The sequence below is a fragment of the Elgaria multicarinata genome, chromosome 17, assembly GCF_023053635.1.
Source record: "Elgaria multicarinata webbii isolate HBS135686 ecotype San Diego chromosome 17, rElgMul1.1.pri, whole genome shotgun sequence".
NCBI classification, from domain to species: Eukaryota; Metazoa; Chordata; class Lepidosauria; order Squamata; family Anguidae; genus Elgaria; species Elgaria multicarinata.
Genome location: NC_086187.1, coordinates 7,195,417 through 7,216,339, shown reverse-complemented (window position 1 = coordinate 7,216,339; position 20,923 = coordinate 7,195,417). Strand labels below are relative to the sequence as shown.

General features: G+C 44.4%; 1 protein-coding gene across 1 annotated transcript in view; it reads left to right on the top strand.

Annotated features, from left to right (window-relative positions):
* The window catches only part of LMF1 (lipase maturation factor 1), a 258,971-nt gene that overhangs the window by 84,513 nt on the left and 153,535 nt on the right, over positions 1–20,923 (top strand). Inside the window, exon 5 of the mRNA XM_063143557.1 lies at positions 17,261–17,326. Coding sequence (XP_062999627.1) covers positions 17,261–17,326 — 66 coding nt within the window. The remainder of the gene's footprint in view (positions 1–17,260; positions 17,327–20,923) is intronic.

The window sequence follows — 20,923 nt, the reverse complement described above, 5'->3', positions numbered from 1 at the left end:
TGATTCTCCCTCGTGTTCTGTATCCAACAATGTTGACTAAAACGAGACAGAAAAAATAATCTCCTCCATCTTCATCCGTGCTGTCCATCTCCCAATTTCTCCCTCCCATAATCCAGATTGTTGCATGGGGGGGGGGGCTTGACCCAGTAAGCTCCTCCCATTGCCCCTGAGATGACACCGCGTCCTCCCAAGAGGAACTGCAAGGCTTCATGGTCTGCGAAACGAATCAAGACTCCCCTTGCTTTATGCTTCTAGCAGCAAGGAACCCCTCGGGCATGAGACAACTCTGCACCTGCTACATACAGCCGAAGTTTAATCATCTAAAATTATTTTTGAAAGTGGGGGGGGGGAAGCAAAGGCTTGCCTGCCTGCTGAGTAATTGCTCTCAAGGCAACAAATGAGAATCAGCCAGTTCTGGTTTATTTTCAGATTGGTCTCCCAGTAGTGTCATATTGCTATCCTTTTATCTAACAGGGCAAAAATCAAATTAAAATTCTGTGCCCTCCCTGCTAATCCAAATCGCGTTGCAAGCAAAGCCAAATCTTGCAGATTTGATGTCAGTTTGCATGTTCTACTATTTTCCTGGGGGAGGGTCAAGGAAGCCCCACCAAAGATGCGTATGTTAGTGAAAATAACATTGAAGAATGCATTGTATTAAGAAGATAGCTTGCAAAAGCATGTCTCTCTTAGGCCAGAATGCATGCAAAAATGCACACATTAGGAGAAATGGCCACAAAAGATGTTTTTAAGTGTTTATGCAAACTTTAATGAACAATTCTCAAAGTTTGAGATAAACCAAACAAGACAAGGGAAAGTGAGAAAGTGAGAAAGTGAGAAAACGTGAAATGGACAGTTTCTTCCATTCCTACTCACCCAAGTACTGTGAAGCAGTATGCAGGGGTTCTAAGCCTACCTTTGTGACTGGAAAGTCTAAAAATGTGTGTGTGTGTGTGTGAGTGTGTGTGTGTGTGTGTGTGTGAGAGAGAGAGAGAGAGAGAGAGAGAGAGAGAGAGAGAGAGTTGTTTTAAATGTATTTATTTATTTATTACATTTCCATACTGCCCAATGGCTGAAGCTCTCTGGGTGGTTCACAAAAATGAAAAATATTCAAAGTATAAAACAACAGTATAAAAACATGATACGAAATACAATATAAAAGCACAACCAGGGAAAAAACAGCAGCAGTGCAGAAATACAAATTTAAAATACAGATTTAAAACAGCCACATTAAAATTAATTTATAGACTGTTTAAATGCTGAGAGAATAAAAAGGTCTTCACCTGGTGTCTAAAAGAATATAGTGTTGGTGCCAGGCGAACCTCCTTAGGGGGCTCATTCCACAACCGGGGTGCCACCGCAGAGAAGGCCCTCCTCCTGGTAGCCACCAGCCTCACTTCCTTTGGCAGGGGCTCATGGAGAAAGGTCCGGGCAGGTACATATGGGAGGAGGTGTTCCTTCAGATAGCCTGGCCCCAAGCCGTTTAGGGCTTTACATGTTAATACCAGCACTTTGAATCAGGCCTGGACCTGGACTGGCAGCCAATAAATACAGAGAAAAGCAAAACACCTCTGCTCTTAATAACAAATTCCACTTTTATATGTATGTGGATATATCTTTATAATATACACAGCCTTTCCCAATCTGGTACCCTCCAAATGTTTTAAGACTCACATCAGCCCCCCCCCCCCCCCCGGTCACCATGGCCAGTCAGCAAGAATGCTGAGAGTTGTAGTCGAAAACATCTGGAAGGCACAAAGTTGGGGAAGGCTAGATAGCAATCTTGTTGTAGGGTCTTTCTCCTAATAACTCCTCTTGTATTTAAAGAGTCGAACTTGAACCTGATTGGTCTGCCATGGATTTTCTAGCTGTCTTTGGGCAACTCGCTTCTACATTAGAAAATCTATATCCTGCTCCTATATACTAATAGCAAATTCATTCTCCAAGTGCCTATTCTTATGTAGACAAAACATAAGAAACCCAAAGTCTTGCAGAAGTACAAAAATGGCTTAATATTGTTCAATTGTTAATTTTTATTGTACTTTAATGTTTTATTGCTGTAAGCTGCCCAAAGTACACTGCTGTTGGATGGAATACAAATATTGAAAATAAATGAAATAAATAAATTCCTGCATGGAGCAGGGGGTTGGACTCGATGGCCTTATAGGCCCCTTCTGACTCTACTATTCTATGGTTCTATGATTCTATGATCTTTAGGGGGAAATAAGCCTTAGCATGGTGGTGGAGAGCAAAACAGCCCAGTACAGATTGAGAATGCTCAGTGGGCGCAGAACGTTGACTGGTCGTTGGAGGGGAAAAGCGGAAAACCATGTAATGGAGTGTCCCAGAAGAGGGCATGGCTACCTGGAGTCCTGAACAAGAGCCCTCCATGGCGCAAGATCTTGTTGTAGGTTCCTCTTGTTGGAAATAACACCGCTCTGACTCAGAGGCTAGCATGTGAGGGCAAAAATAATAATACACATTCTATAAAAGAAAGCCTTCCGTATATGTATCGTTAAATGCTACTAAAACGAAGAGGAGGAGGAGAATGAGGACCATGTATGCCACCTTTGATTCCTTGCAAGGGGGGGGGGAAAGGAGGGATATAAATGTAATCAACATCATATTGTCAGAATGCGGTCTTTACAGAGGGGCCAGTCAAAATCACTAGTGAAATCAAGTGGGTATAGTCCCGGTACAGAATACAAAGTTTAGCAGTAGTGCCTCAAGTTATGAGCTTTTAAAGCTAAATAATAATTACTCGAGTGTTTTCAGAATGCTAGTGGGAGGTAGAGGCAGTTCTTATTTATTTATTTATTGAAAAGAGAGGTGTGGGGGCTCTGCCTGCGTGGGAAATGCGCCTTTTGCCTTGCAAGGAAGTCTAGCTATAAATGTGTTGCGGAGAGGCTACAGTAACCAGCTGGTGGGAGAAAACACTCTTTGTATGCTCAGAGGAATTTTGCAAAGTATTCTAAATGTAGTTTTATAAAGAAGGGTCAGCATAATCAAATCATAAGAGAGACATGGTTATTTATTTATTTATTTATTTAGCAATATTTACATACTACCTCCAGTATCCGAGGCAGTAAGTCTGTGTGCACCAGCTGCTGGGGAACATGGGTAGGAGAGTGCTGTTGCACCGTGTCCTGCTTTATTGGTCCCTGGTTGACAGCTGGTTGGCCGCTGGGTGAACAGAGTGCTGAACTAGATGGACCCTCGGTCTGATCCAGCATCAGGGCACTTCTCATGTTCTTTGCGTTTGAAAAAAATCCTGAAGCGGTTTACAAAAGAATAAACAAACAAAGCCCACATACAAACAGAATAATATGATGAGGTTAAAAGAGAAGACTATGAGATCAAGGCCTAATATCTGCAGGAGTTTTAAAAAGAAATCTCTGTACGCTGCTGGTGATGTGCACTTTCACGATGTGGACAGACTCAAAATATTGTCATCCCTGCTAACCATTCCTTTTGGGACCAGCACCACGGGGAGGCATGCCTGAGCACCTGCCTAGGGCCCACACCCCAGCAGGGGCCCAGTGGTAAAAAAAACAAAACCCCTGGACTTTCTGCTGCTCCTCACCCTTGTAATCTCCTTATTTATTTATTTATTTATTTATTTATTTATTACATTTATATACCGCCCCATAGCTGAAGCTCTCTGGGCAGTTTACAAAACTTAAAAACAGTAAACATTAAAAAAAAACTATACAAAACTTAAAAATAACCAGAAACTTAAAAACAACAGTATAAAAACAACAGTATCCATTTAAAAACAACAGTTCTGGGGTCTGTTAAAAAACAAACTTAGCGTTGTTAAATGCTGTTAAATGCCTGGGAGAAGAGAAAAGTCTTGACCTGGCGCCTGAAAGATAGCAGTGTTGGCGCCAGGCGAGCCTCATCAGGGAGATCATTCCACAGTTGGGGGGCCACCACCGAAAAGGCCCTCTCCCTTGTTGCCATCCTCCGGGCTTCCTTGTTCACCCGCCTCTTCGGTGGCCCAGGCAACCTTGGTTGTGCACAGGAGCAATACATGCCTCTGCCTACCAGCTCACTGGCTTATTGATACCTCTCAATGCCTCTCAAGGATTATGGTTTAATTCGTTTTTAAGTGTGTATATTTATTGTTTTATACTGTATGTTTTTATCTGTATGCCGCCCTGAGATCTTACTGAAATAGGGCGGGATATAAATATTTTAAATAAATAAATAATAAATAAATAAGCAAAAAAGAGGCATCAGTGATGAGACAGAGAGCCAGGAACAAGGCCGGTTAAGAAAGTAGACCCTGTGGGGGAGGAGGGCTATTGTGGGTGTTTCACTCAACGGTCCTTAAAAACTCGGAGCCGGCACTGATTCCACTTTGTCCATGACTCAACTAGCGATGGCCGTTGTGGGGAAATCCGTTCCTTTTTGGGATCACCAGATTCCTCCGTAGCCCCCTGCTTGGCTTGCATTTGCGAGCTGTGGGATTTTACCCTGAAATCCAGGAACATCCTCGGCTGTTTTTCCTTCTTGAAATTCGCATTTGCACAAATTTTGGCTTTAATGTGCTTCATTTTGTGCAAATTGCACATATGACAGCTGCAATTTTTGCCAACGATGGCCGAAATCTGCAAAAAATTATGCCAGTTGCAGCCGCAATTTGGGTAAATAGTGATCTTAAGAAAAAGTAAAAATAACAACAAAAACACACAAGAACCTTAAAATCCAGGAGCTGTCCCGACTCGATACAGACTGGGGCGGGGGAGCGTCCCCTCCTGCCCCCGGACGGATTCCTCCACCATCCTAGCCTCAACCGGCATTCACACCTTGACTGCAGGCAGTGCCGCAACAGGTGTGCGTGTGGTCTGGGAGGAAACGGTTTCGCGCATTAAACTTGCTTTGCCGGGGGCCTGTCAGCCTCGTTATCCTAGTCCAGAAGGGATTTGTGCACATGCTTGGGCACTGCGATGTCGGAGGTGCCATCAATCACTGACCCATGTTGGCCCGGATTAAGATCCTCCTTTAATGACCTTTCCATCTTTTCCCTGCTACTTGTATATCAACAAGTGAGACATCCAAAGAGACTCCTGGGGCGTCATGTGTTTCACTGAGAATTCTGTCTTGAGTACACCTGGAGAATTATGAGTCTCTCTATGGCCAAAACCTCAGGTCTTTTTTTATTATTATTTAAGTTTTTAAAAAAGAGAGAAGGTATCTCACTGTGAATTATACATATTCTCAGATTCATAATGTGGATATATTTGGCAGCTACAACCTAACAATAACGATAACAAAAGTTGTGCAGATGTTGCATCCTTTCACGTTATTTATGTATTTATTTATTACTTATTTGTTGCATGTATATCCCACCATTTTTCCTCCAAGGAACCCAAGGCAGTATCCATAACCCCCCTCTTTTCCATTTTGTCCTCACAACAACAACAACCCTGTGAGGTAGGTTGGGCTGAGAGTCTGGGACTGGCCCAAAGTCACCCAGTGGGTTTCCATGGCCGAGTGGGGATTAGAACCTGGATCTCCCGACTCCCAGTCCAACACTGTAACCATTACGCCACACTGGCTCTCCGCCGTAAATGTTTGAATCAAGACACAAAAGCATCTTCATCGGCAAATATAAAGCTCGCATTTAGGAACAAAGACATCAAATGTACACGTATGGGATGGAGCGATTCCTCCGACTTCGGCATGGATTATGCTATTTGGGCTACTTAACGCTCCGTACGTTGAGAATTGAATTCCCTGTTAGTATTGGATGCCTCTACATTTTGCAGCCTGTGGACGGGTCCTTCAAAGTTACGCACTGACTCTTACTTCAAAAACAATTTAATACGTTTTTTGTGTGCTTCTTTCTGTCAAGGGTGGGCCCAATCCTGCCTCCCTGAGCGACCAGTATGGCCCTACGGGATTTCCCACATGGCCACCTGCCCTTCTCCATGTCATCAAGTAATTCCCACTCCCTGCCCCCCCCCCCCCGCCAGATTTCTAACCGTTTTGGGGTTTCCTGGCTTTTGTCTCTCCTCTCCGCCACGCCAATTCTAACAGTTTGAAACATCTCTCCTAAGGTTTAGTTACTGGCAGTAAAAGCTTTAAGCTAAAATAGGCTGGTATTTTTGGTATTTTGCTCCCAGCCTGTTTTGTTATGTAGCCCCCAATAATTACCCTTAAGACTGAAAGAGTTTTGACACACACACACACCCACTTTATGTTCCATGTTCTTGTGTGCAGCTTCATAATGTGGGTGTTTTGGCACCAACCAGTTGCTGGAACGGATGGAGATCTGATGAGTTAAGGAAGAAGAGGAGTCCTCTGGATCCCAAAATGTTGCTTTGAAGAACAGAGTTTTGGCTCTTCAGCCCCAAAAGCCATGTTTAGATGTCATGTCGTAAAACCTAGGATTTGTTGCGTTCCTGTTTTTGAAACCAAATGGCTTGTAGTTAGCAGCTTTAATTGACAGCCACGTCTTCCCCCCTTTTGCCATTACGGCTCTGGAACGGAGCGTAATTATCCCAATTTGTTTTATTGCATTAATGTCGGCCGGGGGTGGAACATAAAGGACGCTTTCATTTTGCAGCGCTTTTATCGGTATTCGTACATGAGAAATCAGAAGGGACAGACTTCTGCAGTGAAGCTTCATGGGAATTTTTGGAAACCGATGTCTATAATGTTCCAACCTCTGACCTACCAGCTGCAGACCTCCCTCTGCTCTGTGGGGATCCATACTTGACTTCTTAGCAACCTCCTTTGTGCTTCTCTGATCTCGCCTCGTTTGTCCGAGTAATAGCCCTTTGGCAAGGGGGATCTGTGGGTTTCTCTCCCTGCCCCCCCCCACCCCCGGCCATTCAGCAGCTCAAAAAGGCACATAGCTAATGCATTGAGAGCCTCTAAAACATCCCATCCCCCCACCCCACCCCCATCTTCAAAGTCAGTCAAAGTCTGGTATGATCTTGCTACTTCTTTCTTTATCTTTTCTGGTAGCACAGAGGGAAGAATTAACCCCTCCCCAACAGAATAGGAGCAAGATTTATTTAGGGGCTGTCTGCATGATGCCGCTTTCACTGCTGATCTCCTCTTCCAGATTGCAGCATTGCAGTTGCGAAGCAAGAACCTCCAAAATACATGGGCAGGATTGAACGGGGTATATGGTACCCCGAAACTTGGCAGAATCGGTTACATGGCCGTAATGTGCAGCAAGTAGTGACTCATTTTATTTATTATTTATTATTGCATTTATAGCCCGCCTTTTTTCCTCCAAGAAACCCAAGGGGGTGTACATAATCCTCCTCCCCTCCATTTTATCCTCACAACAACAACCCTGTGAGGTGGGTTGGGCTGAAAGTCTGTGACTGGCCCAAAGTCACCCAGTGGGTTTCCATGGCCAAGTGGGGACTAGAACCTGGATCTCCCAACTCCCAGCCTGACACTTTAGCCACTACACCACACTGGCTCTGAAAGTATTTTTCTTCTGCTGCTGCTCAACTCCATAACAGTGAAAGCATGCTTTCACACACTTATGCAGCTTCGAATAAACAGGCACCACCAGACTTGACCTTGGGGGAGCTAGGGGTGGCGACAGCCGACAGAAAGCTCTGGCGTGGGCTGGTCCATGAAGTCACGAAGAGTCGGAAGCGAATGAACGAATAAACAACAACACCATCACTTAGCTGTGCTGCATCGTAGCTGCGAAGCTTTTTGACAACAGACTTCCTCCTCTCGCTCCTCTCGCTCACATGCTCGTAAAGTGAAATGGAGGAGGAGTTGCTTCTGAGTAGGCATACAAACATCCACCCTCGTGGCCCAATCTCTCCCTGCGTTGTGAGGAGTGGCCCTCAGTGTACAACTGCAGTGAAGAGTCGAAAGGCAGCGATTGAGCACACGTTTGCAACAGCGCAGTTTCAAAGTAGCAGGGCTATTTCCCCTCCCCACTCCTGCCTCGGCAAAGTGCAATGGAAGGCAATGAGTTACTTCTGGGTAGCCATGTTTAGCCCTCTGTTCTCACCCCACCCGTACCCCACACAATTTCCCCTTTGGCCAATCAGCGCCGCTTCCACCAGCCGGTGCTGAAGTCAGCTGAGGCCTCACAGACTGCTAAACTGCACTGAATCCACAGTGAGGGGGAAATCCGTCACAAAAAAGTGATGGCCACCAATTTGGATGGCTTTAAAAGGATAAATTCCTGGAGTCAAAGGTGATCAATGGCTACTAGCACTGATGGTTGTGTGCTATCTCCAGTATTCCAGACAGTAAGCCTATGTGCACCCGTTGCTGGGGAACATGGGTGGGAGGGTGCTGTTGCACCAGGTCCTGCTTGTTGGTCCCTGGCCGATGGTTGGTTGGCCAGTGTGTGAACAGAGTGCTGGACTAGATGGACCCTTGGTCTGATCTGGCATCAGGGCACTTCTGATGTTCTTAAAGTGAGTTTGGGTGAGGAAAATGGATTTAGGGCAAGAAACACCACGCTAGCCACCGAGAGGGGCTTGCGTCATCTGACACAGTCAGCTTGGAGGTGGAGTAGAACCAGGAATTCTGGGCAGGAATCTGTTTTAGCTTTATATTTACTCTTTGTCCAAATGTTAAAATAAAATCGAAGCAATTAGGAAATAGGTATTTATAAAATGAGAGCTGGTGTATTATATTGTCAGAGAGCGTGATGCCGCTGGCCCAAATCTTACCTGTGCAACTTGCAACCTGCTGTATTGTGAGTTTTCATGCTTTAAGGTGGATTCCTGCATTGAGCAGGGAGTTGGACTCAATGGCCTTAGAGGCCCCTTCCAACTCTACTGTTCTGTGATTCTATGAAAATAATAAACCACACAAGAATCTATAGCAGCCATAATAACCTAGAACTCGATCTTTAAAATAATCACCTAGAACTAGGTCTCTAACCTACATATTGCATTTGGCATCCGTTTATTTATTTTTTACATTCACTTAAACAAACCACATTGGTAGAAGTGCATGTTAATGATGCTTTCTAAAATCCTCACACTTGGTCTGTTTGAAGGATCCTGTCACTTGCGTGCATTCCTTTAATTTATGAGGCTTGGGTCAGGGAGGGGTACTCCAAAAGGAAGGTTTTCTTCTGACACTGAGCTCATAAGGACAATGTCACATTTCTCCCCCCACCCTGCTTCAGCACCAGAATCCCCTCACTTCCCTCAAGCTGGTATCAATAGAATTTTGCAGACGTAGCTTAAGGGCCTCTGTCTCCCTTTCATTATCATCTTGAGTCCTGCTAGCTGTCGGTCCATATCATCCCCCCCCCCCCCAATCCCCAAAGCCCTGACCCCTTTGGAATTAATTTTGGCCTGAAAAAGTCTCAAAAGATGGCTTTGTTCTTTTTGACACTCTGCAAGAATGAAAAAAGCAAAGCAAAAGAAAAACCCAAACCCTGACATCTGCATTATAAAAAGAAGGGGCGGTGGAATTCAACAGATAGGAATATAATTATATATCCCTCAATACACTCACTCCTGCAAGAATTTTTACAGGATGCCATTTTTTTAAAAAAGCACACACCATGACTGTGGCTTACATCGGCTTAGTCTGTGAATGACGTTTTAATTATTTAGGATTTATCATTGGGGACGGGGGCTGATATTGGGTGAGGCAGGTTGTGGAAGATAAAAAGAAACGGATTTTGTGTGACAGAAGAATATAAAATTTAAAAAATTCTTTTGACGCTGAAAGTAGAGCACAATGCAGTTGAGTGGATTTATGGGGCACCAGGAAAACAGGATTCATTTCTCTTCTTCCCCCATTCGCATTTCGAGACTGACCACCTTTGTGTACCCCCACAGCTGTACCACTCACTTCTGGCTTATTCTTTACTGCTTGTTCTCTAATCTCCCCTCTCTTCCTGCAGCAAAATAGGGGCTCCACGTCTTGACTGTTTCCAGTCTTATCATCCTTGGCTTCTTGTTTTCTGCTTTTTTTTTTTAAAGTTACCAAGATAGTTCTCCTTTTTATAAATATATATTCCCATGAAGCTATTGGTGTGCCTTGGGCAGCGTGTTCCAAATTTTGAGAGCTGAAGAAATACTTTAAAAAAAAAAAAATCACACCTCATGTGTTGAAGGGTAAGAATGACCGGACTGCAAAAGACAGCAACACTCTTGCATTTCTGCTCAAGAGCGTCATCAGACAAGCGTTTTATCGCAGGTTCATTAGTGCTGCCTTAGGCTGCATAATAATAATAATAATAATAATAATAATAATAATAATAATAATAATAATAATAATTCTTCGTACCCGCCTCTTAAGACAAGCATAGTGTCCAGAGCATGAGTAGTAATGGAACCTTCTCAAACTGGGGAGAGGCAACAAGTGGGGTGCCGCAGGGCTCAGTCCTGGGCCCAGTGCTCTTCAACATTTTTATTAATGATTTGGATGAGGAGGTGCAGGGAACGCTGATCAAATTTGCAGATGACACAAAATTGGGTGGGATAGCTAATGCCCTGGAAGACAGAAACAAACTTCAAAGTGATCTTGATAGGATGGAGTGCTGGGCTGAAAACAACAGAATGAAATTTAATAGGGATAAATGGCAAGTTCTACATTTGGGAAATAGAAACCAAATGCACAGTTACAAGATGGGGGATACTTGGCTCAGCAATACTACAAACGAGAAGGCTCTTGGAATTGTTGTAGATCGCAAGCTGAATATGAGCCAACAGTGCGATATGGCTGCAAGAAAGGCAAATGCTATTTTGGGCTGTATTAATAGAAGTATAGCTTCCAAATCATGTGAGGTACTGGTTCCTCTCTATTCGGCCCTGGTTAGGCCTCATCTAGAGTATTGCGTCCAGTTCTGGGCTCCACAATTCAAGAAGGACGCAGACAAGCTGGAGTGTGTTCAGAGGAGGGCAACCAGGATGATCAGGGGTCTGGAAACAAAGCCCTATGAAGAGAGACTGAAAGAACTGGGCATGTTTAGCCTGGAGAAGAGAAGATTGAGGGGAGACATGAGAGCACTCTTCAAATACTTGAAAGGTTGTCACGCAGAGGAGGGCCAGGATCTCTTCTCAATCCTCCCAGAGTGCAGGACACGGAATAACAGGCTGAAGTTACAGGAAGCCAGATTCCAGCTGGACATCAGGAAAAACTTCCTGACTGTTAGAGCAGTACAACAATGGAACCAGTTACCTAGGGAGGTTGTGGGCTCTCCCACACTAGAGCCCTTCAAGAGGCACCTGGACAACCATCTGTCAGGGATGCTTTAGGGTGGATTCCTGCATTGAGCAGGGGGTTGGACTCGATGGCCTTATAGGCCCCTTCCAACTCTGCTATTCTATGATTCTATGATTAATACTTTCATTTTATTCTGATCCAGTCGTGGTGCATGTGGAGTGTTGTATTCTGTCATGGGCACCACATTTTATGGACGCTGCCAAACAGAACCATGCATAGGGAAAGGTGACCAGGAAGGGGCTGGAAAAAGCTGGGTATGTTATGCCTGGAGAAGACTTGATAGCAATCTTCAGATACCTGAAGATGGAGCAGACTTATTCTCTGTTGCTAGAAAAAATTGGACTAGAAATAATGGGAAGAAATTGGACTAGAAATAATGGGAAGAAATTGGACTAGAAATAATGGGAAGAAATTTCAGACAAGTGGATTTCAGCATTAAGACAGTGAAGCAGGGCTTCTTTTGGAGCTGGTAGACTCTCCTTCGCTGGAGGCATTTAAGCAGAGCCATCTCTCAGGGGTGTTGCATCCTGGTCCCTTTGATTCCATTGCTCTCTGACTTCCGTTGCGCACAGTAGACAAGCGGTTTCCCCATGACACGCTTCGTGGGAATTAGTACATTAGGGCTGCATCCATGTGCAATCCTCAGCCTTTCCAGGTAGGGCTTGGAAAACTCCTGCCAGAATCCCTAGAGTGCCATTGCTGCCAGTCAGTGTCAACAGTACCAGGGTAGATGGACCAATGGTCTGACTCAATATTGGTCAGCTCCCTATCCATAATGATAAAACGTAGCTTAGCGTTATGAGCACAACCCACCGCGAGCCTTAGGCTCTTGTACGCCTCCTTCGGGGCAGCCGTGAGGATGAATTCTGTTCTGTTTTAGATTAACCACAGCTTGTCATGACATCTGAACCCAGACAAACTGTGATGCATTTTAACAACGATTAGGTGCAACAAGCCAGTATCATAAACTATGGTGCGAAGTTGGCTTGATTCAAATCATAGTTAAGATTAACGCAGTTCGTCTCGCTTTTAGATATTGCAATAACCTGCAGGTAACCTGAACTGGGACATACCAGAGGAAAGGTGGAAAGAAGAATGCTGTGAAGACATGCCCTATTTTAATGCAAAAACCCACTCCCAGAAGCCCCAAGGGAGCACAAGTTTGCATGCATACTCCTTGTATGCCTGGTTTTAAAGTCAAAATGCAGCTTTTTTCTCCCCATTGCTGCAACACTGACAAGTTTCAGTAGCGATTCAGTGGCGATTTATTGATGTGGCAGCAGCAATTGGGGGGGGGGGCATTATGCTTTTTAACTTGCAGGTTTGGTGGGGGCAGATTATATTCGAAAAGTGACTTGTGAAGGTGGCCCTCATTGCTAGGCCTGCCTGGTTGCCTAGTAACCCAGGACCTCTCTCAGTCCTCAACTCTTTATCCCTTGTGCTGCGCCAGAACTTTCTCACACGTTTTTGCGACCATTCTCATTCAGTTTGTTAGAAAAGAAATTGACTCGAAAATAAATCCGATGGTGAGGAAAATTTTGGGTAAATTCTCATGGGCTGGGTTTGGATTTCTTGTGCCTTGCCTTACATAGGAGGAGCATGCATGAGTTTTTCATGTTGCAGTCAGCTCTCTAATGGTGCCTGTAGTCTTCTTGGCTTCCCACACTTCACTTAATGCCCAGTGGAAGGTATTATGAAGTAATTCCTCCCATAGGGCTTTTTCGGGTCAGGTGGCGTAGGCAAGCTGGGAGGTTGCAGAGCAGTGGAGAGATGTGTAATAGGAAGAAAACGCGCACCCGGGGGCTTTGCAGTGATCAGATAAGTTCAAAAAACACTACAAAAATACATTATAACACACCCTGACAATGAGCGTCATCACACAGGGGGAAATTGCATTTGCTAACCGTCGCTTCTCCGCCCGTGTTTTTGTGCCTCATTACCGCCTCTTTTGAAAGAGGAAGTAAACAACGTGCTTCAGAAAGGTCACACCTTGGCTCAGTTCAGACAACACGTTTCTCAATGGTGGTTTTAAGAACTCCATGGTGGAGTTTTTACACCACCATTGAGAAATGTGTTGTCTGGCAGGAAAACTCCCCCCCCCACCCCCATGGTGAAGGGTTTTTTGGGAAAACACTCCATGCTGAATATCCACACTGTGCAGAGGAGAGTTCCTGCACAACCATTGTGTGGCATGTTGTGTGGAGGGCTCCGTGGAGTTTTCCATTGAGTTGACTTTTCCCACTGGCTACAGAGTTCCCTGGCAAGAGTGGCGAAAGGAACAAGTGGTGCTTTAGGGTTTTTTGTAACAATGGCTGATGGGATACCATTGGGAGGACTGGGGGAGGAGAGAGGGTGGAGGAACTGTCAATCAAACATCACAGTGGATTTTATTCAACTCCATGGTAGCCCACAGTCACACAATGATGGAGTTAGAACATGTTGTGTGGGGAGGACCCCCTAAAAACTCTACCATTGAGTGGTGTTTTCACACTTTGTTGACTAACATGTTGTCTGAACTGAGCCCTTGTTTCCTTGTACCCCTCTGAAGATACTTGAGATGGATTTAACCTGCTTCCTCAGTTTTTTTTCTTTATATACCTAGCTATACCCCAGATATATTGACTACTAATCTACCTTATAGCATTAGTGAGGCACTAACATATGTGAGGCCTTTGAACACACATACAGTTTTATATAAATGTGAAATTTCAACTCTGTGATTAAGAATCACAAGTTTTCAAAGGTGAGGTATTTCCCCTCTTCTAAGTAACTATCAGAGCGAGCTAGGGGTAGTATAACTGTTAACCTGGCAGGTGCGTGGCGTGATTTGCAAACCTGTTTGCCTACCTAACATATTTGAATTCGAGGCAAAGTAGCTCTCTGGTTCACAGCAAAGAGCTCCATTGTCCCATGCGTTTTGCATGCCTTTCTTGAACCAGGACACAAGTGGGGCAGCATGGGATAGGCTAGGCCTTGCAATAGATTAGAAAACTCAAATGCAAAGAAGCTATTGGAATACCAAACAGCGATCATGGAAATTCAACCCCTAATTTTACAGTTTGGAAGTTTGTATGCCCTCGTAGCCGAAACAGGTGGTCTTCCTTTCCTCCGTGGCTCAGGGTGCTCAGATAGGATGCTTGTGACTTTTCTTTATTTTATTTAAATAACTTCTTTCGAGGGAACCAAGGAATCATACACTGCTGTTATTGTGAGAGTGTCTTGTCTCCTCTTTCTCCTCCCTATTGTTTTTCATTTCCCTCGCTTCAGAAAAAGAATTTACCTGGGGATAGCAATAGCGGAGGCGGCGTTAATGTACATTACATTACATGTACAATAATGTACATGTACATTAATGCATGTCGCCAAACCTAATTGTCAGCCTCTATGATGTAAGGTCAAACAAAGTGTGTGGATAGAAGGATTGTGCTTTAAAAGAAGGAGGTGATTATGTTATACAAATGCCAAAGTTTTGTAAAGAATCTTTCTTCTTCTTCTTCTTCTTCTTCTTCTTCTTCTTCTTCTTCTTCTTCTTCTTCTTCTTCTTCTTCTTCTTCTTCTTCTAAATAGGCAGGGAATAGCAGAAGCAAAGGCCTAGAAAGGTGATGGAAATCAAATACTTCCTCTAGGGAGCACCTTTATTTAGGACAATGGATGGAGTTAGAGCCAATTCTTGGGTCTTCCTTACAACTTGGCAACTCCAATTCACTATTAGTACCCCACACCCACACACATCCTACAACTTTTTTTCTGGGCATACCTGAGTGAATACCTCTCCATTTTCTAATATGCAATCTAAATCTACCTCTCTGTGGATAGATTACCTTCCTATTGCTTATTGTTCTCCTCTGCCTTTTAGAGGAACCTGTATGAGAATTGAGAATATTTCCCCACCATAACAGTACAACACAGGGAATATTACAGACTCCATTAACTGAAAGTCTGACGCTTTTGCATAAGGATATGGACATTTTCCTTCCATCCCTTCACAGGGAAAGAAATAAAAGAAATTTATTCTGGTACCTAGACATTTCACGGATTTTTCCAGTCCTTAAATCTTTGCCCCTTTTGGTACAAATGGGAATCAATAAGCTGAGCACTTTGATACCTCTTGCAAGACTGGATGGCACCCATATCATCACTCCCCTGTGCTAGGCCTCTTCTTTTCCACTTGCTTGCTTCCCAAAGAGAAACCACCCTACTGTCTAGTTATTCCCCTGTAACATTTCCCATAGTTACACCAGACAATGAGCCACCTCATTTGAGAAAGGGAGCAAGGTATTCATTAAAGCACTGTCAGAAGGCCGTCCCACAGGTGTCCGGAACATCCTTTTGACTAGTGAAGCCTTCCTTGGTGGGGATATTGAGAGACCCTAATCAGAACCTCTTCAAAGGCGGATGCTCTGCTCTCACATCCCTTAAGGCTTCTGGGTCGATGCTTCCTGCTTCTAGATCCGTTCTTTGGACGGACGCCTTCCTTGCTGGGCACGGCTGACTGTTCCCCTCTCCTTTGTCTTCGGTGCTGACTTTGAGGCAACGAAATTCAATCCTGAGATTCCTGCCAACCACAGAATGGTCCTTTTCCCCCTGCTGGAAACCCCCTCCCCCTCCTCCTGCTTGCATTGTCGTGGAGTGCATGGCGTGTTTCACCTGCTGACCTCTTTCTAACCTGAGGGGAAAGCAGAGCTCCTTGTTCTGCACCTCTCTCTGCCTTTATCGGCACTCATCGTCTTCCTCCCCACTCCATTGTTGAGAAAGCATCAAGGGACTTCTCATTTTCAGGCCGCCTCCAGTTTCAGTCTTAAGGACACAATGTGCTGTGAAGAACTGGGAATCTATAGAACCTCCGGCCTGGGATGGAGGCCTTCAGGTGTTCCCAAGTAATAGCCTCAAGGAATAAATTTCTTAGGGAGCTTTAATAAATCGTATAATGATGCTCAATAGATTCAGAATACTTACAGATAATAGGCTAAAAATTGGCAGTGCCCTTGGCCATCACTGTGATTTTGGCTGCTGCAGAGGAAAGGGTACTTGTTTAATATTGCAACTGAGCTCGGATCTTGTCCAATGCTCTGTTGGCTACAAAGCATTGTACTTAAGGTGATGGGAGGCAGAATGGAAGTTCTGTCTATAGCGTTAGTCCTGTGATGGGCTCACTCATATGTGAAGGCAAGTGATGAACATGCATATATGTGGACCAGACCCCCTTCCACATGTATTTTGTGTTCTAGATCTTCTTCATGGTCTCTGTGCATCACACATATGGAACTGTCTCCTAGTGCCTTAGGGAAATAATTACATATTTCCACTTTATAGTTACTCCAGTGACCTTTCGGTGCTAGGATTATCCTACCCTGTGGACAGCTACCCCTGGGAGAAAAATAATAACTTGTATTATTTATTTATTTATTTATTTATTTATATAGCACCATCAATGTACATGGTGAGAGGCATGGGTCCTTCTGTTATTCTGCTGCAGTGGTTTCACCCCAGCTCAGATCGTATGTAAAAAATGCCAATTGTAACATTGCCCCTTGTTTTTTTTTGCTTGACTATAAATTTTTGTACCGAGTGTTAATGGATTAATTTAGCGCTCCCTGACCTTGTGCTCTCCAGATGTGTTGGATTATAGCTCCCATCAACATTGGCCATGATGCTTGGGGAGCATGGGAATTGTAATCCAACACATCTGGAAGGCACCAGGTTGGGCAAAGCTGGATTAACATGTTTTGAACCAGAACATTTTATGGGACAACGTGTATGCTCAGAAACCGTTGAGAACACTTCAATCTTGTCGCTCCTGTTTAGTGTGTGTTGTGTGTTTGGTTCTCCCCCTCCACACCCCAGTTTTTAGCGGCAGCATTTTCGTTTTAAAGGTGGGTTTCCCGTGGGTAGCTGGTTGGTCCCTGTGTGAAAAGAACGCTGGACTAGATGGACCCCTGGTCCGATTCAGCAGGGCTCTTCGTATGTTCTTACCAATTTTAGAAATGAACTTGCTGTCCTTTAATATTTAAGTGTGTGAATTTTCATCAGGAACATGTAATAATCTCAGCTTTTTTGTTTAATTCCTTGACAGGGATTGATTAAAATTCGTGGGGATCGCTGCTGGAGAGATTTGACATGCATGAACTACCATTATGAGGTGAGTGATCTAGAATGTCATCTTTTACTTCTCAAAATCTGTTGTCTCAGTCATTTCAACTTGTAATTGTCATATTTGTTACCGGAACTTATTGAACTTTCATTTAGATTCTGTAGGCATCGCCATCTGCCAATTTCAGTTTTAAGCTCCTCCCACTCCCGCCTCTTATTCAATATGCTCCCAAGAACCATTCTTTTCTTTTCTTTTTCATTTCTTTTGGAAGGTGATGCAGCGAGTAAGCTGAGGATGAATTCCAAGATAGACGTGTATATTCTGCACATCTGTGGCACCCACATTTTTTGAGACCTGCTGCTGATACCTGCATTTTGAGAAGTTTACCTTTCAGGGTTTTGTTTTGTTTTGTTTAAAAAAAGAAAGCAAGTTTCTAGCCTTTCTTGCTGCAGCTTTAAAAAAAAAAGCGAGGGCAGTCTTGGAGGAAATCAGAGAACTCAGACAGGGTTGAGCAGAACTTTCGGTGGTCGTGGGATGGGGTTTCAGGGCTCTGTGTAATTCCTCTGCATGGCTAGCAGGCATAGATTGGATTACACGTGCAAACAACCTAGTTTAGAGCCAGTGTGGTGTAGTGGTTAGAGTGTTGGATCTGGATTCTAGTCCCCGCTCAGCCATGGAAGCTCACTGGGTGACTTTGGGCCGTTAACAGACTCTCAGCCCAACCTACCTCACAGGGTTGTTGTGAGGATAAAATGGAGAGGAGGAGGATTATGTATGCTCTCCACTGCCCTAAGTGCTGAGGAGTATGAAGACTCCGTTTCCTTGGAAGTAAAGAGTGCTGGAGATGATTTTAGTAATATATATATTGGTTGACAAATACTCAAGCTCCATGGGACCAACATTTCTGCATCTGTGGTGGCTGGAGGTGGAGGATATTTGTCATTATTCGTCATATTGCCCATTGTACAGGGCACCTAGAGAGAGAATTTTATCCCGTTTTCTTTCGTTTCCCGAGATGTCAGATTTTGAGAGAATTTGTGCACTTTTAGTTGACCAGAACAAATACATTATGTACCAAGTTTCACGATTTGTAGTAGCTGCTTTACACATACTTGATGCGTATTGTTTGATTGATTTCCAACTGTGGATTTGTTTGGGATTTTCTCCTTTTCTCTCTCCTGTTTTGCGATGACCTTTGGTTTTAAGAAAACAAATATTGAACTCTAATACTCACTCCCAGCTGACAAGCACACAGAGAGCACTAGTCTTCAAAGGGAGCACTGGTTCCCCCAAAGCAGGGCAGGGGGACCTCTTTCAGCTTGAAGGCCAAATTCAGTTTTAGAGAGACTCTTGGGGGCAGGTGGAGCTGAAAGCAGAAGGGGTGTTGCAAAACACTAGGAAGTGCAAGCATAGTTTAGTTTAACGTTCTTCTTGCCAGTAACTGAGCCTTAAAGGAGAGGCGGTTCAATCAGAATGGGAGGAAAGTGCAAGAAAGACAGGAAACCACCAATTGATGGTGGTTGGAGAGAGGGGTGGGACCAGGGGAAGTGGGTGTGTCTCTCTGTGGAACCCTGGAGAGCATTGAGACCCTAGGAGGGCCCGATTGCCCCCCCCCCCCCCCGGGCCTAAAGTTCCCCACCTCTGCCCCAGTGGAAGGAGAAAGGGCTTGCAGCACCCACACTCAAGATCCTGACCATGCACCAGCTGACAAATGGTTTCTCTACGCCAGAGGCAGCCAACCTGGTACCCGCCAGAGATTTAAGCCTAGAGCCTAACTTACACCGAGCAGGACATTGCACTATGAAGTGGTATGAAAGCGGTATATAAAAGGCAGGAGCCACACGACTGCTTCATAGTGGTATTGAAGTGCACGGACAGCTGCTGTAGCCCATTGACACAGACAGTCTACCAGTTTCATACTGCTATATCCTGCGTGGTGTGGCTCCTGCCTTTTACATACTGCTTTCATACCACTTTCATAGTGCAATATCCTGCTTGGTGTAGATTAGGCCTAGGAGTCCCATAAACCTTAGCCAGTATGGCCAATGGTTGTAGTCCATTGGAAGTTGTAGTCCCAAACATCTGGAAGGCCCCAGTTTCCGTATCCTTGCTTTACACACACACACACACACACACACACACTGTGGTCTCTGCTCCTCTCTAAGTGGTTTGGGGACATTCACTAGCTTGTAGGCAGCAGCCATCAAAAGCCGTTGAAGGAATCACTTCTTCAGTGCCCACTGTGTAAACTTCTTTGGATCTTGTCAAAATGATACCTCTTTACCTGGGATTCAGGTAAGGGATTAGAGTGTTGGACTAGGACCAGGGAGACGTTCTTTCAAATCCCTCTTCAGTCAAATCCCTCTCTCAGCCTAGCCTAACCTACCTTACAGGTTTGTTGTGAGGATAAAGGTAGAACCTGTGTATCAGGTTGAGCACCTTGGAGAAAAGACTGGATGAATTACAACAAATATTTGATTATAATATTTATTTGTATGCCAACACCCCAAATATACCATATGAAATCGTCCTCAGCTTGAAGGCGACTATATTATACCTGCCTGCCATGTAGCTTGCCAGAGAAAAAAAGAGTTGCAGTTTAATTTCTCCCAGGAAAATTCTACCCTGCAAGGTTCTGATTCGGAAACCATTCCAGAGGTATGAAACCACAAAAGCGGAGGCCAGAATTGGCTGAGGTGGATTCTGTTACCATTCCGAATGGATTGAGTTTTCTTGTGCCAGGTTTGTTTGTCTCCCACTCAACTACCTTTTTAATGTTCCCCATTTTTTTCTGCCCCAAGAGGATGACCCATGTTATCTGGCATCCCTATGAGATTAGAGAATGTGGACAGGGAGACATTTTTCTCCTGCTCTCAAAATACTAGAACCCAATGGGGTCATCCCATGAAGCTGATGGGTGGGAGATCCAGGACAAATAAAAAGAAGGACGTCTTCCCACTGCGCATAGTTAAATTATGGAACTCACTACCACAAGATGTAGTGATGGCCACCAGTCTGGATGGCTTCAATAGGGGGCTGGATAAATTCCTGGAGGCAAAGGCTATCCATGGCTCCTAGCCCTGATGGTTGTGTGCTACCTCCAGTATTCGAGGCAGTAAGCCTGTGTGCACCAGTTGCTGGGGAACATGGGTGGGAGAGTGCTGTTGCACCATGTCCTGCTTTGTTGGTCCCTGGCCGATGGCTGGTTGGCCACTGAGTGAACAGAATGCTGGACTAGATGGACTCTTGGTCTGATCCAGCATCAGGGCACTTCTCATGTTCTTAATTCTGTGAGAAGGCCAAATTCTCTAAAGTTGCATAAAATGTTACACTGCATCTTTTTTTTTAATGAATTATTCTAAAATGTTTGTCTAGTGCCATATGCCCCTACTTTTTAATGCCTTGCAGTTGCTTCTTAACTCTCTGGGACAAGTGTGTGTGTGTGTGTGTGTGTGTGTGTGTGTTTATGCATTAATGGAGTTGATCCAAAGATAATTGGAGTAGTAAAAGGATTTTTAAAAAATAAATAAATCTGTAGTTCCATCCTTACCTCCAGTTCGTTGGGACGTGTCTTGGAACCAACCCAGCTAAACAGAGCAACCAAAAGAGTAAAATGAGGCGGAAGGTTTTGTTTTGTTTTGTTCT